At 38.3% G+C, this 24,238-nt stretch overlaps 1 protein-coding gene across 4 annotated transcripts in view; it reads right to left on the bottom strand.

The window, feature by feature from the left end:
* Positions 1–23,995, bottom strand: part of TSC22D1 (TSC22 domain family member 1) — a 134,339-nt gene extending 110,344 nt beyond the window's left edge. For 3 of the 4 annotated variants that reach the window (XM_047080059.1, XM_047080070.1, XM_047080078.1), the window contains exon 1: positions 20,173–23,606. In XM_047080059.1, the coding sequence (XP_046936015.1) occupies positions 20,173–23,051 (2,879 nt within the window). In that variant the 5' untranslated portion in view covers positions 23,052–23,606. Of the gene's footprint in view, positions 1–20,172; positions 23,607–23,664 lie in introns of those variants that run through there. The other variant, XM_047080050.1, reaches the window with a different exon arrangement.
* Positions 23,996–24,238: the final 243 nt, after the last annotated feature.

Genomic DNA, 24,238 nt, shown 5'->3' with positions numbered 1-24,238 from the left:
TATACACCAGTAAAATGAGAAATGCCCGACCTGATATGCCATTCTATATTTAAGTACTGGAAAAATACTTTAATCCTGGTATTTTACTGACCATTCAACACTTTCATATCTGATTCCACTTTCCAAACATTTGGGGTATAAGATTTTATTGTCACAATCTATGTCTTGAAAGGGAAAATATTTCCAAAAATAGTAAAAAAGTACAAAGGGAAAAGAATTATCACCACCATCAAGTTAATAACTTAAGAATATGATTTGATATAATTTAAGAAATACAATTTGATATAAGGCATACAGGAAGTTTAGTTAGCATTATATGGGCTATCAATAAAATTTTGTAAAAGCCACAACAGATCTTGGATTAAGCCCTTGAAAGTGCCAATGCTACTCAAGTTCTCAATACAGCATGTGAGACAACTTCACTTATGGATGTACCTTCATTAAGAAATGAAATTCATGGGGGCTCCTGGGTGGCTCAGTCAGTTAAGTCTCCAACTCTTGGTCTCAGCTCAGATCATGATCTCAAGGTTCCTGAGTTCAAACTGCATTGGGTCCTGTGCTAACAGCAGGGAGCCTGCTTGAGATTCCCTCTCTCTCCCTTTCTCTACCCATTCCCCAGTCATGCGCTCTCTCTCAAAAATAAATAAACTTAAAAAAAAAAAAAAAAGAAATGAAATTCATGTATATTCTTTCACATATTTTAACAAGTCACTCTTCAAATTTTATTGAGTATAGTACTTTAAAGTAGAAAAAAAATCTCTTTACAGTCCTCCTTCAGATCTTCTGAAACTGTCAAATGCAGCTAGTAGTTTTAAAAATTCTTTCTGCAGTTTTACAGTGGTCTACTTTCAAAGACATTCCCAAAAGAACCAAAAATTCCTTCCTTAATCAACCAATGTATCATCAGAAACATCTCCAAGAATCATTCTTTTCACCCATTTAATAAATCTTTTAGTCCCCAAAAGACTTCAATTTTTCTCCTCAGAATGGGACATCCCTTTTGATACTCTTAATCCATTTCTCAAATAGGTGCAACATAGGAAATGGATGAATGAGAGATGATAACATTTAGTTGGCTCCTACACTTTGTTAGCAACATCAAGCTTAACTCTAAAACAGAAGACATACAATGTTAGTAAAATGTTCTACATTAATGGTAATCAAAGCATAGAACAAACTGATCAGCTTCCCTATCTCTGAATGTTTACAGAGTTAACATGGTAATACTTTCTATCCTATTTACAGATTTCCCCCAAGAATATACTAACTCATGTGAAATCTATTCCTAAGGTCTGCAAACCATTTATAATGATGGGGCCAATTAAATGAGGCTGCAAATATGTCAGTGCTGTAGTTCTCAAAATATGTTCTGAAACTTCTGCCAGATGGTTCACTTGGTATATATACTCACATGACAACAATTTTACTTTTATTTCTAATATAAATCAAATACTTATGAAAAATAGGGTGATATAGCAGAAAAGGAACGGTTAGGGGTAGTTGTAGAGATGGGATCCAGTTGGAGTCTGCCACCATTACTTAACTATATGATGCAGAACATTTTTTTGTATATAAATTGAAGGGGATTAACATTTCCCAAAGTATGTTACAAGGATCACAAGTTCTACAGGACATTAATAAATGTCAGATGATCAAAAAGGTTGCTAAGGTTGGTAGTCAATAAACAAAATTGTCTCTCTTCTGTAGAATTTCTTGGTCTTTAATACATTAAAACGCAATGTCAACCTCCAAGATATATATAACAAAAAGCATTCCCCAAAATTCCTGGGTTCTAAGAATTGTGTTTTTGTTTTGGGGGGGTTTTTTTTTGGCTTAAAGAACTGGTATTCCAAAAACACTACTTTTGAAACTTTTATACTAGATTTAAAAATCCAGTTCAATGAATCTTTGAAACCTAAAAACCAGGTACTGAACTCATTATCTTATTAAAAGCAAACATTAATTCCATCCATTCTAAGGAGACAGTCTTCAGTCCCATATGGGATTGAGTAGGGAACGGATGGTATTCAAGGCACTATGCCCATCTAAAATAATCTTTACGGGGCGCCTGGGTGGCGCAGTCGGTTAAGCGTCCGACTTCAGCCAGGTCACGATCTCGCGGTCCGTGAGTTCGAGCCCCGCGTCAGGCTCTGGGCTGATGGCTCAGAGCCTGGAGCCTGTTTCCGACTCTGTGTCTCCCTCTCTCTCTGCCCCTCCCCCGTTCATGCTCTGTCTCTCTCTGTCCCAAAAATAAATAAACGTTGAAAAAAAAAAAATTAAAAAAAAATAAAATAAAATAAAATAATCTTTACAATGAAAAAGTTTAAGAATCACTTGATTAGGGTAATAGTTCTAGTTTGGAAATATTAACAAACTGCTACAAGACACTATAGTCCTTGCAAGTAACCCCCACCCCCATAAAGAAAGAAAGGAAGATGTGCTTTGTAACAACTTTGTTTCTGTAAATTCAAGAATTTCAAAGCACTTCTCAAATACTTAGATACGATATAGTCCCAGCAGTCTAGGATTCAGAAGACTTAATCCCTGGTGCCTCTATTATAAGTAATAAATTCCCTTTTCTCATACGCATCTAGAATGCTAATACCAGATATATACCATTCTTAGGAGGATTGAGAGTAGTCACTGTTTTCCTATAGGAATTATTTCTCTTACAGAGACCTAGGGGAGAAAGGCTATACCAAAAATGTCACAAAGGTGCAGAATCACTGGTTCAGAAGGCTATGGTATGTAGAAAGACTGAATATGTAAGCAAGCTTTTAATTTTAATTTACAGTGCTTATGAAAGGAATCATTCTTATTTGCACAGTAATAAAAGCAGCTACCATTTACAAAAACTACTAAGAACTGAGCTAGGTATGCATTACAGCCTTTATCTCCTTTAATCCTCCCAACAACAGTTCAAGGGTAGCTATTACCCCCACTTCACAGGTAAGAAACTTGGGGCTTACATTTATATTTACAAAGGCCATACAATGAAGAGGTAGCATAAACAAGATTAGACATCAGATCTGATGCCAAAGCTAATGCTCATTAACTCTACCTCATTGTGCTCTGTGCTCTTTGTTAATCCATAGCCTAAATTAATCAATTTGAATTAAAAAGCTGTCATGCACACCATATACAGAAACTAAGCATATATAACTCAATTTGAATAATTCAGAAGGTATACCAAGATCTTATGATGCTTTTTCAGAGTACTAGACAAAACTCTTGAAGACCAAAACCATGATTTTTCTTTTTATCCTTAGTACTTTTGTTCTGTGCTAGCATACATAACAAGCATTCAAGTATTTCTTAAGTAAATAAATCATCACAATACCAGGAAAGATTAGTACTATAAAAAGCCTCACAGGCTAACAGACAACTGCTTAAACTAGCTTGGGTGTTTTTCTAAAATATTTTATATAGCTAGATTTACAGATGTAGGCAACAAAATTCTCTATTAAATTATCAATTATCACCAGATCCTCCTCTTTCCCTTCCATCCCTTTTAAAGGTCTTCTATACCTTTCTATTTGTTTCTTCTCCCCTATTCACATGTTGAGTCTCTAACTCAGACCACTAAATGGCATTTACAGCATTCAGGTCACATATTTATAACCTCAAATACAGCACAATTTGGGTTTTGTTAGGCCAACGTGTCTACTCGTTAAAAGCGTTTGTTTTTGCATATTGGACTTGTTTCTTAATAAGCAAATTTAACAAGCTACTGGTAGATCCTCATGAGCTAATAAAAATGTGAGTACAGCTAGAAAAGGAACTAAATCTTTAAATACAAGAAAAAACCCAAAGTGGGTTTCCATTTCATAAAAGGCAATCCCACTTTTAAAACATTCTCCCTTCAAGGTGATCGCCTACACGGATTGGGGAGAATGGCAAATTTAGGCTTTCAAAGTATATCAATAAATAAAATGCCTAGAAATGCAATCAACTTGTACATGATGTGAAAGTCATATTAGTGGGAAGTCAAATTATGGAAAAAATGATTAATATTTATATTACTATTAAATAATTATATCCTTTAAGATCTTTACTGTTAACTACAATTTTTAAAAAATTCCAATTGCTTCTTTCTATAGTTCCAATGTTAATAAATCAGGAAAAATATGATGAAAATGAAGGAAAGCAGTTCTACGGTAAAAACTTTAAAAAATTTTTATAACGTTTGTTTATTTCTGAGAGAGAGACAAAGCGTGAGCAGGGGAGGGGCAGCAAGAGAGGGAGACACAGAATTCAAAGTGGGCTCCAGGCTCTGTGCTATCAGCAGAGCCTGACACAGGGCTCGAACTCACAAACCGTGAGATCATGACCCGAGCCGAAGTTGGACGCTTAACTGACTGAGCCACGCAGGCACCCCTCTATTGTAAAAGCTTTAAATTAAAAACTTTAAATTAAAAGAACACTTAATGCAATTATCTCATAAAAAAAATAATAAGCTCTTCTAAGATAATAAGCAAAAAGCCAAAGTAAATCCTGTTTTTCAACTTAATACAAAAGCATTCACATATTTCAAAACATTTTCTTGTTCCAATAATAAGCACAAGATGAATATAAGCTATCACCATTCAAAATTAAAGATCTGAGTCATAAAATGTACCATTATAATTCAACTAATTAAAGTGAGTTTTATACTTTAAAAATTATCTTAATGTAATTGGATCATGTTAAGCATTAAAATATATATCCTAAGTATCAACAGCTTATAGTAAAAGCTCACTAAATGAGACCAATGCAAGGCTACTAATCTACTTACTGAAAGGTTCATGTCATAAAACTATCTGTATACTCACTTAGTCTTAAAAATTGGATTCCAATTAAACTAATTTTCCAAATTTGAAGTTTATTCTTCAGCAAAATTTTGGAAAATTTAATCATTTGGATTAGAAAATGTTTTCAAAATTAAGAGAGTTAGTTAGGAGAAAATAAGATTAAGAGAAAGCAATAACTAAATTAAGATTGAAAGGATCATCATTAGGAACATCAGTCACTGTACAACTCTATAATGAAGTCTATGGGGCCAAATGTCTCCATCCTCATAGGCTAAGGACCACTTTTTATGGTTGTCAGCTATCACCTCTTGCTGCATATCAGTGGGCCAGGGCAATCTCCAGAATGGTTAAGAGTACAAGCTTTGGAATCAAATCACCTAATGGAATACTTGCTCCATCATTTAGTAGTTATGCGACCAAGTTACTTAACTTGATAATATTTTACTTAAATAATACATCAGCCAATAATACAGTAAAAGAAAAAGAAATTTTAGAATCATCTGTCATACAATCCTTAAGACCCCTGCAAATTTACCATCAATCTTATATAAATTTACCAAAAAAAAAGAGCTAAAGAGGCTGACAATTCAATTATTATGTTCCTTCAGTAAGCATTAAACATACTTGTTCCTAAAAGGATTGGGGTTCAGTATCATGGTTAATTATCATGGGATTCAAGAATGAAGACAGGAAACATTAAGCTATCTAATTTGCACTTATCTCCTCATTCTGGGTCCACCCTTCCTTCCTAGGAAAACAGGTAAAGCTAATAATAAAATACAACCAGTTGTACAAACTTACAAATTCTGCTGTCATTTCAGAGAATAACTAGTAAATAATGTTTGGTAGATCCCCAATTTAGCTGAAGAACAGTTTAGGAGTCAGATCCTTTATTCCAAGATTCTACAACAACATGGAGGAGCATCAACGAACAGAAGGCATGGCTCCAAGCTGAACTCTGAAAGGGAAGTTAAGACAAACTACAGTGATAAAGTCTAAAAAGAGGAAGAAAAGGAAAAACTCAGACATTTGACGGCTTATCAGCACCTGAACAGTGGACAGCACTGCCAAAACCAGTATTTTCTCAATTCACCTCACCACCTTGCACCCAAAGCAGTACACCTGAACAAAATCCAGCAAAAAAAGGAACTTATAAAGCAGGATTTTTTCTAAAATAAATTTGCTAATAATATCACTTTCATTGCCTATCACCTTTAAGAAGTAATTTTTAAAGCATGAGTATTTCCTGAACAGAAAGAGAATCCTTGTCATCGCTGAAAATACAACACTGCCTAAAAAACACAACCAAGAAAATAAACTTCATATTAAGCATAAACAAAAACTTCCTTATGATGTAAGTGGGTTGTTACCTAATTCATAATCCTACTTTCAACTGGTGAACATTCAATACTATATGTTTCTTTGGGGTATTCTTAAATTTCTAACTCCTACTTTGCTATCAGGCTATAAGCTGCTACTTTCCCAATGTCACCTTACCTGCCTTAGAATCCCATTTCTTTTCTTTCCCCTTCCTCCCTCATCCGCTTTAAGATGATAAAGCTAGCAAACAGTAAGACTTTAATAAAAAAAATAGTATAAAAAAGGACCAAATCTGCTATGCAAAAATAGCCCACCCCTCCTGGGAGATGGGGCACCTACATTGCTTTATTTTTTGACAGCAATTTCAACCAATTTGGAAGTCTTTAGTCCAAAGGATTAAGTTACCAGTGTTCAACCTCTGGATTAGTGAGTGGACTGTTACCATGTGTGGACTGGGTCCTTACCTCCTTAGCGCTTCTAATGAGGCCAAGGTCACTGATTCAAACCATTATCTCAGATTGCAACTACAAAGACAATATACCTCGGTTTCCACCAGTGACAGAAAAAGGAATTACTGAGCTCCTGATACCCCATTAGGGAAGGAAACAACTAGACATCCCGAGTAAAGTCAGCAATTCCCTAAAACCCATCACTGGGACTAGGCCACTACATAGCACAAAAACTAAAAGGGGCCCTCCACTCCATGACCAATTAAATACAGACTTCTCAGTTCTGCCTTTAAGGCTTTTCAAAGGTAGCTTTCATTTTCTATATTCTTGTATACAGACACCATTGCCTACCAACTTAGGCAATTTCCTATGCTCTTTTCCATAAATATTCCCTATAATTTGAGCCTTTTTGGTGTAGTTTTCTCTACTAAAATAACCTACTAATCCTCGTAGCTATCAAACTTGTCTCAAATGTCACCTCTTAAAAGGCATGTGATTTTTACTTTGATTCCCAATACTGTTTTATTCATATCTCTCATAACATATATCCTACCCTTGCCATACTTTTCCCATTTATTGAACTTCTATCCCAAGTCATTCCCTAAAATGCTTCAAGCAACCTACAAAGGTAGATATAAATACTACAAAATAAAATACATTATAAATAGGTGAAAAAACTGAAGCAAAGGACCAAAATTAGTAGGAGACTAATATATGGAGCCTGTTACCTATTATCTTTTTCTTTCATGTACATGTGTGTGTGTACACATATATGTATGTATAAACATATACTTATTCTTGAATGAATATGCTCTCCTTAAGGATAGAAACAGTGCTGTGTAAACACTTATTAAATTATATCCTTTCAAATACATAGGATATTTTGTAATCTAAGAATTTCAAAATGTCCTTTTAAAATTTATTCCTTTATACGTATATCCACACATATATGAACATGATTCTCAAAATTTAAAAAGGCAAGTGAAGTGAAAAAAGGTACCAACATATAAAGGAATAAGTTAGTTTGATGGCACTTTAAATGTCAGTAAAATAATCAAATTACTCACATTTAGTGTCAATGACAGCACTAAGGCTTTTAACATTTCAAATAACTGCATATGCCATTTCCCTTTTTGTGGAGACATAGGAGTGCTCAGAGGGATAGGAAGAAATAATTCCTCTTCTTTCCACTGCCTGGAAGAGACTGGCAATTGAATATATGAAAAGAAAGCAGGCAAAAGTCTCTATGATCACTAATGTGTTAAGAACCAATCCTAAAATATAAGTCCACATTCACTTGGATTTTTCACTACTAAGTATATTTGGGACACATCTGCTTTGGATTAGACACAGATGAACCCTATGAAAACATTAAATTGCCAAACATCCTACCTGAAGGTTATAACCACTTATCCTTCAGACCTTTAAAACTACAGCTATAGATAATAGCCTTTCTGGGAAATTATGCTATTTTTGTCTGTTTGTTTTTCAAAAGAAAACACGAGAAGAGAAATACATTGTTTTGAGGGAACACAGGCTAGGAAAGTGAATACAGTATTTTTATAAACTGAGAAATCTGCTAACCAAAGGACTTCTGTACTGAATCATTTTATATTGAAAATCACTATTCTTCTAATGTATTTCCTTCATGCATTAACAAATAACAGAAAAAAAACATAATTTCCTCACTGGCCCGGCCTTTTCTGCTTCCAAGTGTACCCCACTACAATCCAAATTACAGATTTCTTTTATACTAATATAAATTAGCATAAATTGAAGGTGATTTAGTCAACAAGTGTTGAGGGCCAGATCACTCCCCAATTTAATCTTCAGTTACTTCTTTTAAGGCCAACTGTTACATTACCGATGTCCTGAATGTTTTTCTTATTTCTTTCCCTTTTTATTAATACTCTCTTGCCTGAAACGTTCTCCTTCAACCCAAAGCTTTCAAAAAGTCCACTCAAATAACTCTACAACCTTCACCCACCAAAGGTCAATTCTATCCCACCTGTAAACTTTGAATGCAATTTCCTATGTCATTTTCAAGACTAGAGTTCCAGTTAGTCTAAGAAACATTTTGTAGCACCATCTGAGAATTCACTTAGCCTCTCTGAACTTGTTCTTCCATCTATAAACCAAGAGTTGAACAAGATCACAAGATTTCCAGCTCCAAATTTCTGATTTGTTGATTTCATATTTCATGTCATTTAAAAATGTTCTTTAGCTCTTATGTTGTCATATAATTTCTCCATGTATATGTCATATACACTCTCTGAGGATAAGAACCATGTTTGATTACATCTTGTCAACACCATTACTATGGAATAATTTACATCTAGTACTTACTCAATAAATTGGTATTGAGTAACCTATCATTTGATAGGTTGGTGAAGGGGAAGCATAGAGAATCTAATATAACAGGCAAAGTAATATATCTGCGAAGAACTGAAACTTGCTCCTGTATATCAGAATGGCCATGCATATAATGGTAATAGGATGGCAGAATATTTGGCAGTAATGATATCCCTATCCTGGATGTTTGGTGGGGGAGGGGCTCTGCACATGTCAACTCACTTATTCAACAAATATTTCAAAACATAACCATGAACCAGGCACTATCACATGCAGTGGGTAAAGTCTTTGTTCTCATGGAGGTTATATTCTTGAGTGCAAGAACAAGAGGAGCATCCCCGCTCACACTTCCAAGATCAAGATAAGAGTTTCTGAGGACTGAACAAGATAAGAAATATCTGCAGTTGCCAATGCCCTCCAATACATGAAAGCTGACTGAGAAAACAAGGGTCAGAACAGCTCCATTCTGATCACATGCTACAGAGGCCAACAGAGCACAAAGGTTGTGAAAAGCACAAACTCTGGAAGGAAACCAGACTGCCTGGATTTAAATCCCAGCTCCCACTTACTAGCTATGTGACCCTGAATAAGTTCCATAATTATCCTATGCCTCAGTTTCTTCACCTGCAAAATGGGGATAATAATGGTACTTACAACCAATAAGACTGTTCTGAGAATTAAATAAGTTGATTTACGTCAAGCGCTTAAAACAGTGTTGCACGTAAGTACTGTAATTTCCAACTCTCCTACAACTATTACCACTACTCTTACTACTAAATTGTTACAATCTATGAACAAGCTAAAACCAGTACAGAATACGTAGTAGTAACTCAGTATTTAATCAACAACTAAATAAATGAATCAGAGACTCAGCTTCTTCCTCTGTGAAAACTGAACAAAAGCATCCTATCAACTTTAAGACTGCTAGGACTCAAGGGGATATAATCTATTTCAAAGTACTTTGTTAAAAAGACTCACCCCCAAAATCATACAAGAGTAAGGTTTTAATACCATCACCAGCAGAAATGTATCACAGCCATATCACAGCAAAAATTTAGTGCTAGATTATTTAAATTGTAAGCTTATACCTTCAAAGCATTCCTAACTAGTTAATATGCTGGTTATTACCACGTGAATGCACACTAAGAAAGCCTAATAACCAAAGAAATTAGGTAAGTAGATGAGCTGGCAGGGAATGAAGTCTCATCACAATCAGCAGTTTTATAATCAATCCAACTAGAACTTACTCAAAAAAGGAATACTCAGACATGTACCCACGGTATTGTAAGTTCCCCAACCAGAGTGGTGAGTTAATATTACAAAAATAATCTAGGAGACCTGGAAAAATAAGATGCTATCACATCTATCTTAACTATGTGAAGTTCATAGTAACCCTTTACTCTACGGCTGCATGGAAGAGGAAGGACAATACCACCCATACCACGGTAGATCCACACCATGATCTAACCACAGTTAATCTTCTCCCCAGTCAACACCTGCTGATCATTGCACTACAACATCGCATTCCACATCTTCCCTTCTGTTTCTAATTACCCCAGTCTTAAAAGTAAAGACCTCATCTCTTAATGCTGTTTTACTCCCATTTAATACCCATACATAATCAATTAATTTATTGCTAATTCTGATCACTGTCAAACCTTTCTCATCTCCTTTTACATAATCCATTACTTACCTGTTCAATAATAAGTAACCGTAATGACTGTAAGTAATATAGATCAGTTAGGAACTTTAAACGAGTAATTAACTTACTACTTACTAACCTGTTTAATTTTTTTAAAATGTTCTTAATACAAACAGATGACATTTTTATAAGTTCAATGTTTATATTTTCAACAGCTGAAACTGCACCAAAGGGCTTCCAACACAATACTTGGATACCATTTAAGAATCATTATACGCTGAGTAGATGAACCAGTCAAAAGTGGATAAAGAATACTGATAGTCTAACTTTGAAGTAAATCAGTTTTTCTTGGTCTTATTCCAGTTGGAAAACTTTTACTGGCATAAACAAAAGTAAATACAAAATAAGCATAAACATAAAACAAAATGCTTGTTTAAAGCAATAACTAAGCATTGCCTTTTTGGCTCAAAACACAGCAAAAAGTAATCAATTAATTCTGATTCATCTCTATTCAAGGAGGAAACAATGGTGTCACATGATCATCCATACAGAACATATTTACCTTTCAAATATACCATAACAGTGTTTTTAAAAAGTTGTCCTTCTTTTATGCCAATTTGTTTCATTTATTCATTAAGCAAATTTTTACTAAGCATCCACCTGTTAAGCACTGAAATATACTTTGGATATATAATAGCAAATCAAACATCTCTGTCCATGAAGCTTAAAATCATCACATAATCACATATGCACAGAAAATCATTAAACTGTAATAAACACTATAAATAATCAAGGTACTATTAAAGAGTACTTACAAAGAACCTGAGTTTAGATTGTTATGTCAGAAAAGGCCTATCAAAAAGTGACAGTACACTTACTATGATGAGCACTGAGTAACACACAGAATTGCTAAATCACTATATTGTATACCTGAAACTAACACTGCATGTTACTTGTACTAGAAATAAAATAAAAATTTGTATAAAAAAGTGACAGTTAAACTTTAAGAAAGAATGGAGGGAAGGTGACACAGGGGATGTTCAGGTTGAAGGAACAGTGTGTGCCTAACCCTAGAGGAAGAGTAAGAATGGATGGCAACTTGAGGAACTGAAAGAAGGAAACTGAAAGTCAGGGGGAAAGTGGCAAAATATGCTGGCAAGAAGCAAAAGCAAAAAGTAATTACTTTCAAAGAAATGGGAAGGCTTTAAAGGGTGTTGGGTAAGTGAGTGATCTGAACAGATTTCTATTTTAAGAATATCATTCTGACTACAAGATATAATATTAGACAAACCCAAGAATGTATGCAAGAGGCTAGTGAGTAAGCTACTGCAGTACTTGAAGAGGTAAATATATTATCTTGTTATCTTAGACAAGAGTTGTGGCAATGGTGGGGGAAGGGGATAAATTCAGGATATATTTTAAAGGTTATGGTAAGGATGTAGAGGGTGAGGGAAAGGGAGCTATCAAGAATGGCTCTCAAGTTTCTAAAGTGAAGAATTAGTAAGAAGTAATAATTATATTCTTAACAATAGAGAACTGAGGGTTGCTGGAGGGGTGTTAGGTGCGGGGATGGGCTAGATGGGTGATGGCATTAAGGAGAGCACTTGTTGAGATGAGCACTGGGTGTTGTACATAAGTGATGAATCACTAAATTCTACTGCAGAAACCATTATTACACTATATATTAACTAGAATTTAAATAAAAATTTACAACAAGCAAAAAAGAAATAATTATTAAAATGAAGATGACAGAGCAGAAAGAAATTTGAGAAGTTAGGTAATGAAGAAAGAGAAGTTTATGATCTGTTGAGAGGCCTATGAGAATACATGCAGAGCTGTTTTATGAAGGCAGATAACTGGATCATTCTAACATGCAATGAGAAGTGTGGGCTAGTGGTGCGCATTCAGAAACGGATAGCATACAGGCGGTATTAAAGCCATACAGCAGATGATTACTCAGGGAAAAGGCAGTAAGTGTGAAGAGGACTCAGAAATTCAAAAGAACTCCAACACTGAATCTGAGAGAATAGGTGAATCTGAAAGAGACTGAAAAAAAGTGGCCAGAAAGGTGGGAAGAAACTGTACCAGGGGATCGCTGAAAGCAAAGGAGAATGTTTCAAGAAAGGAAAAACAAGGCTCATCTAGGCCCAATGACACTGAAAATCCAAGTTATGATTTCCAGGTCAAACTGGTGAAGAAGAAAGAGTGGAAGGAAGGACACGTAAATATATGTGAGACTAGAAAAAAAAGTCAACCTAGATTCTAAAACTAATTACATAAAGCTCTTTAAAATAATGTAAACATGCTTTAAACTGTTTTCCCCTCATGTAATTTCTTTTAATGAGCCATGAAAGCATACTCTTACCATGACATATTCAATGCTAACACCATGGTGACGCAGCAAAAACCAACCAGCAGAGCTCTAACATTGCAGCATGCTTCTAATATTGCAGCACAACGGGTCATGCTTTGCATAGTTTCAAATTTTTAAATTCAACTTCCTATACAAGAAACAAAATCTACTTGTTTTGCAGTTCTACAAAGACTGAATTTAAATTATTAGGAAATTAAAATGGTTTTCCTGAAAAGATAACTTTCATACGATTTTCAAAAAAAACATACTAAAATTAATTCATTTAACACTTGAATGTCTTGCATGCCAGGCACACCAGTGTGATGACTTTAAACACCTTTTTTCTCACCAAGGGCTTATAGGTAAACGTCGGTATGTTCTACGGTAATTCTGTTACTGGTAGTAATACACAAATCAAAGAAGCCTGCCTATTTTCAGGTTTTCAGCCACTCTGATATATTTATGGGCATCTTGTTGGCTTTATTAGAAATACCAGAAGATTTTTAATTAGAAAAATTATTTTTATTATTAGCTGTTTTAGTATTATGTATGTAACCTGAGACAATTCCACCTCTCTAATAAACTAAGTAAGCTTCAGTTTATTCACCAGTAAAACAGAAAAAACTTAACTCATAAGGCTGTTGAATTGGCTTAACATGTTAATAAATATTAACTGAAGCTTATCCTAACATTTCTAATCACTTCTGTGAAGTGAAATACTGCGTTATATACTATTCTTATTTCTACTGGATATAAGCCAAGCAATTCGACTCTTAAAATTTATATACTCTTATAGATCAAATCTTGAAGCAATGACTTTATTAAAATTAGTATCATTTTTTACATTTAATTGTGCAGTATTCTACAGTTAAGACAGGTGCATAATGATAGTAAACACATCTATTTTATACTCCTTTTCTAAAAACACCACTAAAATTCCAAAAAAAATGAATTTTTAAGATATAAAGACATAAGCCCATAAAAAATGACAGAACGGGTAAAAAGACAATAGCAACAAAAATTTGGAAGCTGGAAAGCAGATGGTTGAGTGACAAATGACTTAGCAAACACTCGAAAATCAAATCTTTAGCAAACAGTGGAGAAAGCCAAGAACAAACCCAATTTAAACTGTAAAATCCCCAAAAGACTCAGCAATTGGCAGTACCACGTACATCCGAAGTGGGATATGGGGGAGAGAGGGAGCTAAAATAAGGAAGACTGTTTAAAAGTCTGTTTAACAAGTAACCAGCCCCACTGATCCCAACTGCCCCCTCACCAATCCCAACAAAAAAACTGAAAATATGTTGTCTGGAAAATATAAAACAAAATATTCCAAGTTTCAAAAAATCAGGTACAGCTGTAGGCAAGAAAACATACTGAAAACAGGGTGATTGAAGAAATAAATATATATAGGGAAGCTGAGATTCTACCAAGACCTTTTACCCAACTCCCCTCCTACATCCCCCACAACCTGCACCTCCAGGCAAGAAAGAGCCTTCTACAGGACATCTAACCAGCTCAGAGGAAAGGCATGAAGATACTGACATCAAAAGTGCTCCAACCACACAGCCCAGCCTGGTTACCATAAAGTAAAGCTAACAAGTCTCACTGAGGATTTCTAATTAGCATTTTACTCCCCTACTCACACACAACCACCAACTAAGGAAAGGCTATAGAACATGACAGATAAAGACCAAAACAAATACAAACTAAAAAACAAACCAGGAGGACAAAGGTCACACAGGGAGAAGAAATCTTTAAATAAAAAAAAAAGTAACATTTATATATTCAGACAGCTATGAGAAAGTACAATTGTTATTAGAACAAGATACGATTTAAAAGGGGCAAAGGCAAAAAAACAAAAAGCAAAGGCTTTGGGAAATTAAATATATGGTAATATAGAAAATTTAATAGAAGTAGAGCAAAAAAGAAAATGAGATAGAAAATAGGAAAGAAAATACAAGAAAATCAGAAGTCAAAAAGGTCCATTATCCTAATAAGGAATTTAAGGAAAAAAAAAAAAAAAACAACAGGAAATGGAAAGAAATAATCAAGACCTCATTCAAGAAAAAGTCCCAGAATTAAAAGATGTTTCCAGACTAAAAGGGCATACCAAGTACTCAGCAACACTGAGGGTAAAAAGAAACCTACCCAAGGAACCATCACTGTAAAATTTCAACACTGGAACACTGAAAACAGATTCAACCTTAAACGCTTTCAGAGAATTAAAGAATGAGAGAGGGCAAGAGAGAGAAGGGTAAACAAGTCAGAAAAAAAGGAAAAACAAAACATAAATATACAGGTCACATACAATATATAAGAAATCAGAATGGCTTCAGACTTCTCAAAAGGAATATGGAAGTTAGAAAGCAATGGAGCAAAATTATAAAATAATACAATTTTACAATGTAGTATTCTTTACCTAACCAAACCACCTTAAGTGTCAGGGTAAACAAATCATTTTTTCTTTTAAAGATTTTAGCTTTATGGAATCTCTGCACCCAACATGGGGCTCAAACTCATAATCCTGAGATCAAGAGTTGTGTGCTCTACCAACTAAACCAGTCAGGCACTCCTTAAAAAAAAAAAATTTTTTTTTTTTTTTAAGTAATCTCTATCCCAATGTGGGGCTCAAACTCATGACTCTGAAATCAAGAATCTCATGCTCTACTGACTGAGCCAGCCAGACACCCCTAAAACCATTTTAAAACATCAAGTAAGCCAAGAATGAACATGACAAGGATCACTGCAAAATGAAATCCAACCACAGGAGAAAGTGAAGGGAATCCCACAATAATGGATGTGTACCAAGGTCTAGAACACAATTAGGTCCAAAATGGAGGTCAGAGGAATATAAGAGACTGCCTAAGGAAGATAAAATTGATAACACCTGATATGTCTGAACATCTCAAGAGACATTTGATGCAATGTTGAATTAGTGATAATTACAGAAAAAACTAACCCCGGGTGGGGCAGAGACATTGAACTTCAGCCAGATCACCCTATGGTAAAACAGTCAATAAGTCACACTGAGACTAGATAAGCTCTTTAGTCTCCTAAAGTGCAAGCAGATGACCAAGAATTACCAGACCTCTGAGGAAAGGCTCTATCACAAAAGGCAAAGCAAAAATGGGTAGAAAGGCATACAAAAATGGGGGAAACAGAATTTGGAAGAAACAGAAAACTTATCCTAAGTAGTATATAGAAATCTATATACTATATATTCTAGTACATTACATGTACTAGATAGCTGGGATGGGGTGGAAGGAGGTAGGCAAGGGCAGTACATTGTACAGGACATGAAGAGTGATATTTTATAAGAATACTAAATGATCAACAATGATGTAACCATAGCTATTCAGAGGAAAGGGTACTTGGAGGAAGGGGGATCAGCTGAGTAGGTGATAAAGTTAAATTTTCATTTTCTATCCAGAAGTTCAAAAAGCCAAAACACAAGCACAAAGTATTTTATTTAACACACACTATGTAGGGCATGTGAGTTAGACACAGTTCTAAGGGCTTTCCAAATTCATTTCCTATAACAACCCTGAGGTAGGTACTGCTATCCCCATTTATTGAAATGAGCAACATGAGGCATAGAGAGGTTAAGTAGCCCAATGTTACATACAACTAGGTTCAAACCTAAATAGTCCTATTCCAGAATCTATGCTCCTAACCATCTAGCCATGTTACATATGGAGTAACAATACAAGCATGTTGTTTACAACTAGGAGGTAAACATAACAATCATCTGAAAGAGATAAAAGTGACTGCTTTGGGGAATGGAAACACGGAAAGGAAGGGGGCAGGAAGCTTTTGTTTGTTTTGATAACCATGTAAATTATTTGACTCTAAGTTGTGGAGGTACAACCTAAATAAAATTAAAATGTACAATTTAGTACTTTTATTTTATCTAATGTTGCCATCCTCAGAAGTAGGCAAAATGAGTATTACTCCTATTTCATAGATAAGAAAACTTTCATTCCTCTTTAATAAATATTTGAGGGCCTGCTATATAACATGCACTGTATTTAAAAAATAGATATCAATTCACCTCAAATAATGATGAGGTGAAAGAGGTACAAAAAGTCTTTTTGTTCTTTTCTCTTCAATTTATTGCATAACTTATATGATCCTGTATCTCTAACAGCTGTGCTTAAGACAAGGGATAATATAAATTGTAAATTGTGACAGAAAAAAAGAGAAAGGTCTGCTCATTAATTTGTCCAAAAAATATTTAGTTCTTGTCCTTGAGGAACTCAGTGTCTTATGTGGAACATAATTATAATTGAATGTGTGCAGGGCGTTCAATAGAGGAGCACTAAAAAGTGTTAAGGCAACATTCCCTGGGTGAAGACACTGCTTCAGAGGGAACGTTTCTGAACGGAGTCTTGAAGGATGAACAGAAGTTTGACCAATTTCACACAAGAGGCTGTACTAATAGTTGCAAAACACAAAAGACTACAGACCAGTGTGGAATACCTACACCTCCACTGTGTTATAAAGGTGACTTCATATCAAAGGCTAAAATAAGACATTAAGATTTTTTCAAGGAGCTTTAAAAAAAAAGATACATAATCTTAATGCCTGATACATGTTTCTAAGTTTTAGTGTTGCCCCGTGATCAACTGAAATCATTTTCCACATGTCTAATAAACATTTTAAATTTTAAAGTGTTAAGAGTATTATTTCAAAAGAAGACTAAAGAACAACCACCTTTCATTTGTCTTACCGCCAAAGTTTCACTGTTAACATGGTTTTTAAGTCATAATATTGAAATTATAATGTACCCCTTTCTCCCATGAGACAGAAATTGGTGACCAAGCCCCAGACAATGCAAGTGACATGGAAGCTATCATGGGAAGAAAAAGTACAAAGAATTTTTTTTAATCGTTATCACTTTTCTCTTGTAGATAGTCTCAAATTTCCTTCCAAAGGCAAACTTAAATGAAATTTTTCTTTTTCCAAACTTTAGTGATAAAAGAAATAATTTAAAGTAAAACACCGTAAAGAAAATAATATGCATGTGTTCCTTTTTGACCTTTATAGGTATTTTAGGGGTGAAACATTTTAATTTTTTAGCATTTAAAGGATGCCTCTGAATCAAAAATTTTCTGGTTTTGATGACTCAACTTTGATGTTAACTAACAAAGGATCAAAAATGTAGTAAATTCGAAACAGGTAGCGTCAACTCAACTTACTTTATGCCAGTACTTGATCATACTTCTCAGTATCTCTTTTTGTCCCTTAAATTCCAAACCTTTCTACATAATTTGTCCCTAAATGATCTTCATCTCAGTTCCTATATGGAAAAATTAATTTTGTACTAAACATCTTAAATTGGGCCTCTATCCCTACAATTAAAAAACCTAACTGTAAGTAGCAACATCTGACTTTAATTGCCTGGAAAAGCAAGTTGTGGAAAGCTCTATCATGCCCTACCACCAGGGGAGAAAAAGGAGAAAGTCATGTCAGGAGACCACAAATGGTAATTAACAAAAATCATGGCAGGTTTCAATTCAAAATGTGTGGTTTTCATTTGTGCATTTCATCTGTCTTTTATTTCTCTGAATTTAGTATCCACATAATATACCTGTTTTTTTAGGGGCTTCACTCGATCATGCCTCTTAGACTCAGAAAACATTAATATTTGGGGTAGTTCTTTAAAATTATGAATATTAGCAATTACAGATAAATATTAGCATATGAAACAAACTTTTATCGATGATTATAATGACTATTAAGGAAACTACCTCCCTAAAAGAGCTCTACCTTTTAAGGACAGTTTTGTACACAAGATACAGATTACATTTGGTTCGGTAACAAGGTTTTAATTATATGATTACTGGAAAAATTACAAAAATCTTAAAAGACAAGATTTTAAATTATTTCAATTAACCATGCCTTTGCCTTACATCTGTAAAGTAACTTAAAAATGTTTATCATGAAAACCTCACTGCAACATTTGGTCTTTGTTCTTTTTCTAAAACTGTAATTCTTTTGGAATACCCTCAATTTTTCCAAAGTGAAAACCAAAAGTACACATTTAGAATATAAATTTCCAATTAGCTTGGTGAAAGTTCAATCACAAAAATCTCCAACTAATACTAAAATAATTAAATATCTTTAGAGCTTATTCAGAGTTCCACAGTTAAAATGAATAGCCTTTGTCATTAACTCCTATGATACTATTTTGATCAAGGTTAGTCACAGACCAGCAAATCTGTGAAAAGAACATTCCTTTAAAATTCAACTTAGTTTAAAGCAATGTAGAATCATTAGAGATTTCACTTTTGCAGTCAGCTTCAAAGACACAATTGGAATCAATAGTGTATTTAAAGCATTATTTCCAATTCAAGTAAGAAAACACTAGTGGCTTAATAATGTATTTTGACTATGTTTTTATTCTTTTCTTTTCTTTTTTTTTTTTTTTGGCAACGAAGGGAACAGGTGGAGTAGATTAGCAGGGGAGCAAAGTCTTATGTTCATGTGTCTATAAATTCAACCCTCCAAGACTTTTCCTACTCTTTAAAATGGCTACCACCTTGATCTATACAAAAGAAAAAAAATGTACAGGACACTACTATCAAAGATAAATTTGGTTATTTTGACAGTGTTTACCCTCCTGCCCCCCCCAACATACTTTTTAAGATTCCCATTCCTGTTCTGTTCAAATAAAATGACCATTAAATAAGTACACAAAAGTTGGTTAATTACAGTCTGTGAGGGCAACCTATAAAACCGAGACTAGGTCATCTTTCCTACAATGTCTAAGAAAAGCACGTAACATTATCTTCCACAGACTAAGATCAAACACAGTAGAAGTGAAAAGGATTGCCCAACCTAGCAAAGGAGAAACAACCGTGGGAACCACAACCCCCACTCAAGAGATGCTCATAAGGATTTAGTAATTCAAGTGAATAGATTAAATGTTATATGGCTTAGCAAAAATTTTGTTAGTAATCTTTTCAATCTTTTCAAAAAGCATTTTATAAATAACAAAAGCCATTTGGTGCCCCTAAACCTATACTTAATATTCAATAACTACTGTCAAGTAGTTTACATATTACTTACACCCATTTGCTATCCACTCTGAAACCATTCCATAACACTCTTGCTCTAGGAAACTTACCACAAAAATGCATTTTCACATACAAAAATGGAAAAATATGTAATGCTTTCGACAAATCTTGTGCATCTATACAGCTACTAAATAAATTAACTCTGAATTTGTTGAATGTCTGCAGAAACATGGCATGATCTTACCTCTCATCCTCGCCATCCACCAGGGGTGTCGTCAGCGGTAGCACCTTCAACGGGAAAAGAGAAGCAGGGGCTGCTAGGCTGCTGCTACTCCCATCTGAAACTGCTGACATTCCCCCACTGTCACCACTGATAGTCTGAGGTAAGCCAACTAAGGAGGGTTCCGCTGGGCGCCTGGCATCTTCAATTTGGCTTCCAATTGCCTGAGCTAATGATTGTGCAGTGAACTGAGTAGAACTTAGTGGTATCTGTTGTGCCAAAGGCAGATTTATGTTACTGGCTATCAAGGGAGGTTGACTAACACTTTGAACCAAATTACCATTTTGAGTGGCAGGGGTTTGTGCTATATTCTGTGGTGGAACCAAGTTTGTTGGGGCAGAAGGCATTCCAGAAGGACCAGTTGAACTAACCTGACTTGTAACAGAAATACTACTAGCAGAGGGCAAAGGACTAACTGCAGGCAACGGCTGCGAGACAACTTGAGCTACCGATTCTACTCCTTGTGGCTGGGGAGGCACAGTTAACAAGGTACTCTGGGGTGCAATGACCAATTGTTGAGGAAGGCTTGACGCACTAGTTTGAACTCCCTGATGAATAATCGCAGTTTGAGCAGGTGGAACTATTTGTGAAGATGGAGGAGCACCTTGCTGAATAACCGAAGGTGTGACTTGGGTAGAGGGCTGCTGCACTGCAGTAGGTATGTTTGCTTGTTGACCGATATTTGCAATTTGACTGCCAGTAGGTACAACAGATACTGCTGTTTGAGCCTGGCCAACAGGCTGGCCAGATGCCCCTGCAGGTTGTGCTTGGATTGCCGAGGGCTGCACTGGCAGCTGGATACTCTGTGGCTGAGCCGTAGGAATCACTGTCGCTCCTGCTCCCACTCCTGCAGAACTGGGCTGTCCGGAGGACACTGCTGTTTGAAGAATCGGCTGCTGCTGCACATACTCTGGATTCTGAGCCACGGATTTACCATGGCCTGGGACCATCTGGGTAGAGACAGTCGGCTGCTGTTGTCCATACTGTAACTGTTGGGGTGGTGCTCCTGGAAGGGGAGCTTGCACTGGAGGAACCGTCTGAGAATACGGTAGTTGGGGTTGAGCCAGACTGGAAATGGAAGGCTGCTGACCTAAAGCTGAAGTTACACCAACCACACTAACAGGTGACGGCTGGATACCAGTTGCAGCGCTGATAGTGGCCTGTAGAGGTACTGGCTGAAGACCTTGCTTTTGAGGATAGCTCAGTTCTTGAGACTGTAATTGTACTTGCGTGATCTGTGACTGAGAAATACTCTGTGGAATGCTAACTGCTGAAATACTCTGGGGACCAGTGCTACTGAAATCCATCTGGGGAAGAGCCATACCTTGAAGAGCTGGTTGCTGCTGCTGCTGCACCACCACAGTAGGGGCTCCCATCTCTCCGCTTCCCACACTCTCCGTGTAGTGACTCAGTGTGCTGACACTACTGCTCACTGAACTCCCACTAGTGCTCTCCCTCTCCGAAGTCACTTCTGTCGGGTTCTGTTTTACAGTTTCCACCACTTTATTTATCGCCACACCTTCTGCAGCAGGTACAGCATTTTCTTTTTCATAGAACTCAGTGCAAGTCCATCTGCCTTTTTTAAAGGGTTCAGAACTAGAATCTAACTTCACAACTCTGAACCTTGACGTGTTAACTGTTGGTGGCTGCTGCTGACCCGAAAGGGACCCCGCAGTCATCCCTGCAGCTGCACTGGGGGCACTGTTAACAACAGCGGGGGAAGATATAGTACCATTGCCCGTGCCACTCAAGATATTCACATTAACACTGCTGCTAACTCCAGGCCCAACACTCACAGTAGCAGCACTAGGAATATTGCTTGCATTTATATTAGCATTACCAAGTATGCTGCTTGTCACACTAGGATTAAAACTACCCACGGCAGTAATGGTGACATTACTCATTGTATTAGTGCCAGTAACAGAACTTATACCTATACTGCCAGTAGTACTTGGAGCACGGATATTAGTCATTACAGATGCAGGTGAGCCACCCGATGATACAGCAGAAGTTGGGGCCGCTGCTAGAACACTGTCAGAGCTTCCAGCTGCAGAGAGTTTTCTGGATACTGGACTGGAGGGTGGCCCTCCAGGAATGGATGTACTGGCCACACCAGCATGGGATGGATGGTGGTGCCCATGGTGTAGGTGGTGCCCATGATGGATGTGATGGTGGTGATGGAGGTGGTGTGGATGAGCATTCCCATTGATCACAACGTTCTGTTGTGGAAGGTGAGGCAAATGAGGCTGCGGAAGGTGGGGCTGGTTGGGAGAGACTGCCCCAGGTGTCTCAGCTTCCTGGAAGTTATTCAGAGTCTCTTCTGAGGAGCTGCGTTCAGGCTCCCCTAAGTCAGTAGCCCTGGAAAGTGACACATCAAGGATCTCGGAAGAAGACAGATCTTCCGTGTGAGACTCATCCAGGTCATCATAGCTCTCGGTGTCCTCTGCGATACTGTTGTTAGAGCTGATGCTGGCGGAGATCTGAGCCGGGGTAACGCTAGTTATCTGGAAGCCACTTTTCTTTTTCATTTGAGTTCCGCCTGGCGCAAGAGGCTGTGCCTGCAGCTGAGCCTGAGAGAGGAGGTTCAGGCTTTGTGGAGGCGGAGGCTGTGGTCCCGACGTAGAAGATGCTGCAGGAGGTGGCGGCTGGAGCAGCGACGGAGGCGGAAAATCCTCGGAAGATGTGGCACTACTACCAACGCCGGTACCTGCTGCATTGAGAGCAGAGGCGCTGCCACTACCGCTGCCCCTTCTAGGGAACATTGCCGGGTGCGCCATCTTCCTAGCACTAATGTCTGCAGCGGCCGCGGCCGCCGCGGCGGTGGACTCAGGCGGCTGGTGCATTGTGTCGGGTACCGGGGGGCGGAGGAGGCGAGTGCAATTTCCTTCTGCACCGTAATCTTTGTATTCAAGACGCCGGGGAGGAAAACGGGACCTGACGCTCCGCCCGGCGCGGTTCCTCCTTCTCCTCCTCCTCAGCCGAAGGCGCCGGCCGCTCCTGCCTTCGAGGGCGAGCTTCGGGAAGGGAGGATGAACGAGGGTGAACAGGGCGGCCAGGGACCCGAAGGGGGGACCCCTTCAGTCCTTCGCCATTCACTTTCCCCTCTAGTCTCACACCCCCCTTTATATTCCGCTTCACGTGGGGTGCGGGGCAGGAGGGAGGGGAAGACAAGGCAAGGGGGAGACAAGTGGAGGGGGTGGGAAAACCGAGAAATGCCCACCTTCTCCCGACAACTCAAAAGCCACCTCAACCCCTCCTCCCGCCGCGGCGGCGGCGGCGGCGGCCGCTGCAAAACCCTCCCGGTCGCTCTGCACGAAAGCAGCGCGGAGCGAGTGTCGCCTTCCCCTCGCCACCCCCAGCGCCGCCGCCGCCGGCGAGCCCCGAGCTCAGTGTCGCTCAAACCTCCCCTCCCGGCCCCGCTGTCCCCGCCCGGCCCTCCCCCCACGCCCCTCGGACCCTTTCAAACCCCCTGGGCTCGCGGCGGCTGTTCCGTGAGCAAACGCTGGCCGCGGCTGGGGCCGGGGCGGCGAGGCTCGGAGCGGGGCGGCGGCGGGGCGCCCGGTACGGTGAGCCCAGCAACGAGGCGCGGGCGGGCGCGCAGAGACGCCGGGTCCTCGCGGAGCACGGCCGGGGCGCGGCGGCGGCACTGGCAGCGGGAGCCCAGGGACCGCTCCATCACTGGCAGCCATGGAGCCCGAGCATTTTCCTCCCTCAGGGCAGGCGCCTCGGCTCGGCACACGTCCTCGGGGAGGAAGGGGCCGGCGCCCGAGCCTCCCCGGAGGGCGGCGGGATGTGCGCTAGCGCAGAGGGGTGCGAGCTGCTCCTGTCCTCTTCCTCCTCAGCCGGCTCGTCCTCACCCTGCTGCTCCCGCGGCCCGGGCGGGAGGGGGCCGCAGGCAGCGGCGGCTCCTTTCTCGGCGGCGTTGGTGGCCAGACGGGCTGGTGCAAGCGACTGCAGCCGACGCCGTTCAAAGGAACGAGAGGTGGGGTTGGTCGGTGTCGGCAAACGGGGCGGGTGAGTGGGTGGGTGC

This window comes from Lynx rufus, unplaced genomic scaffold (assembly GCF_022079265.1).
Source record: "Lynx rufus isolate CCGP_SWC_20201006 ecotype Redwood Valley unplaced genomic scaffold, mLynRuf1.p SCAF_1, whole genome shotgun sequence".
NCBI classification, from domain to species: Eukaryota; Metazoa; Chordata; class Mammalia; order Carnivora; family Felidae; genus Lynx; species Lynx rufus.
This window is presented reverse-complemented; position numbering and strand designations above follow the sequence as displayed.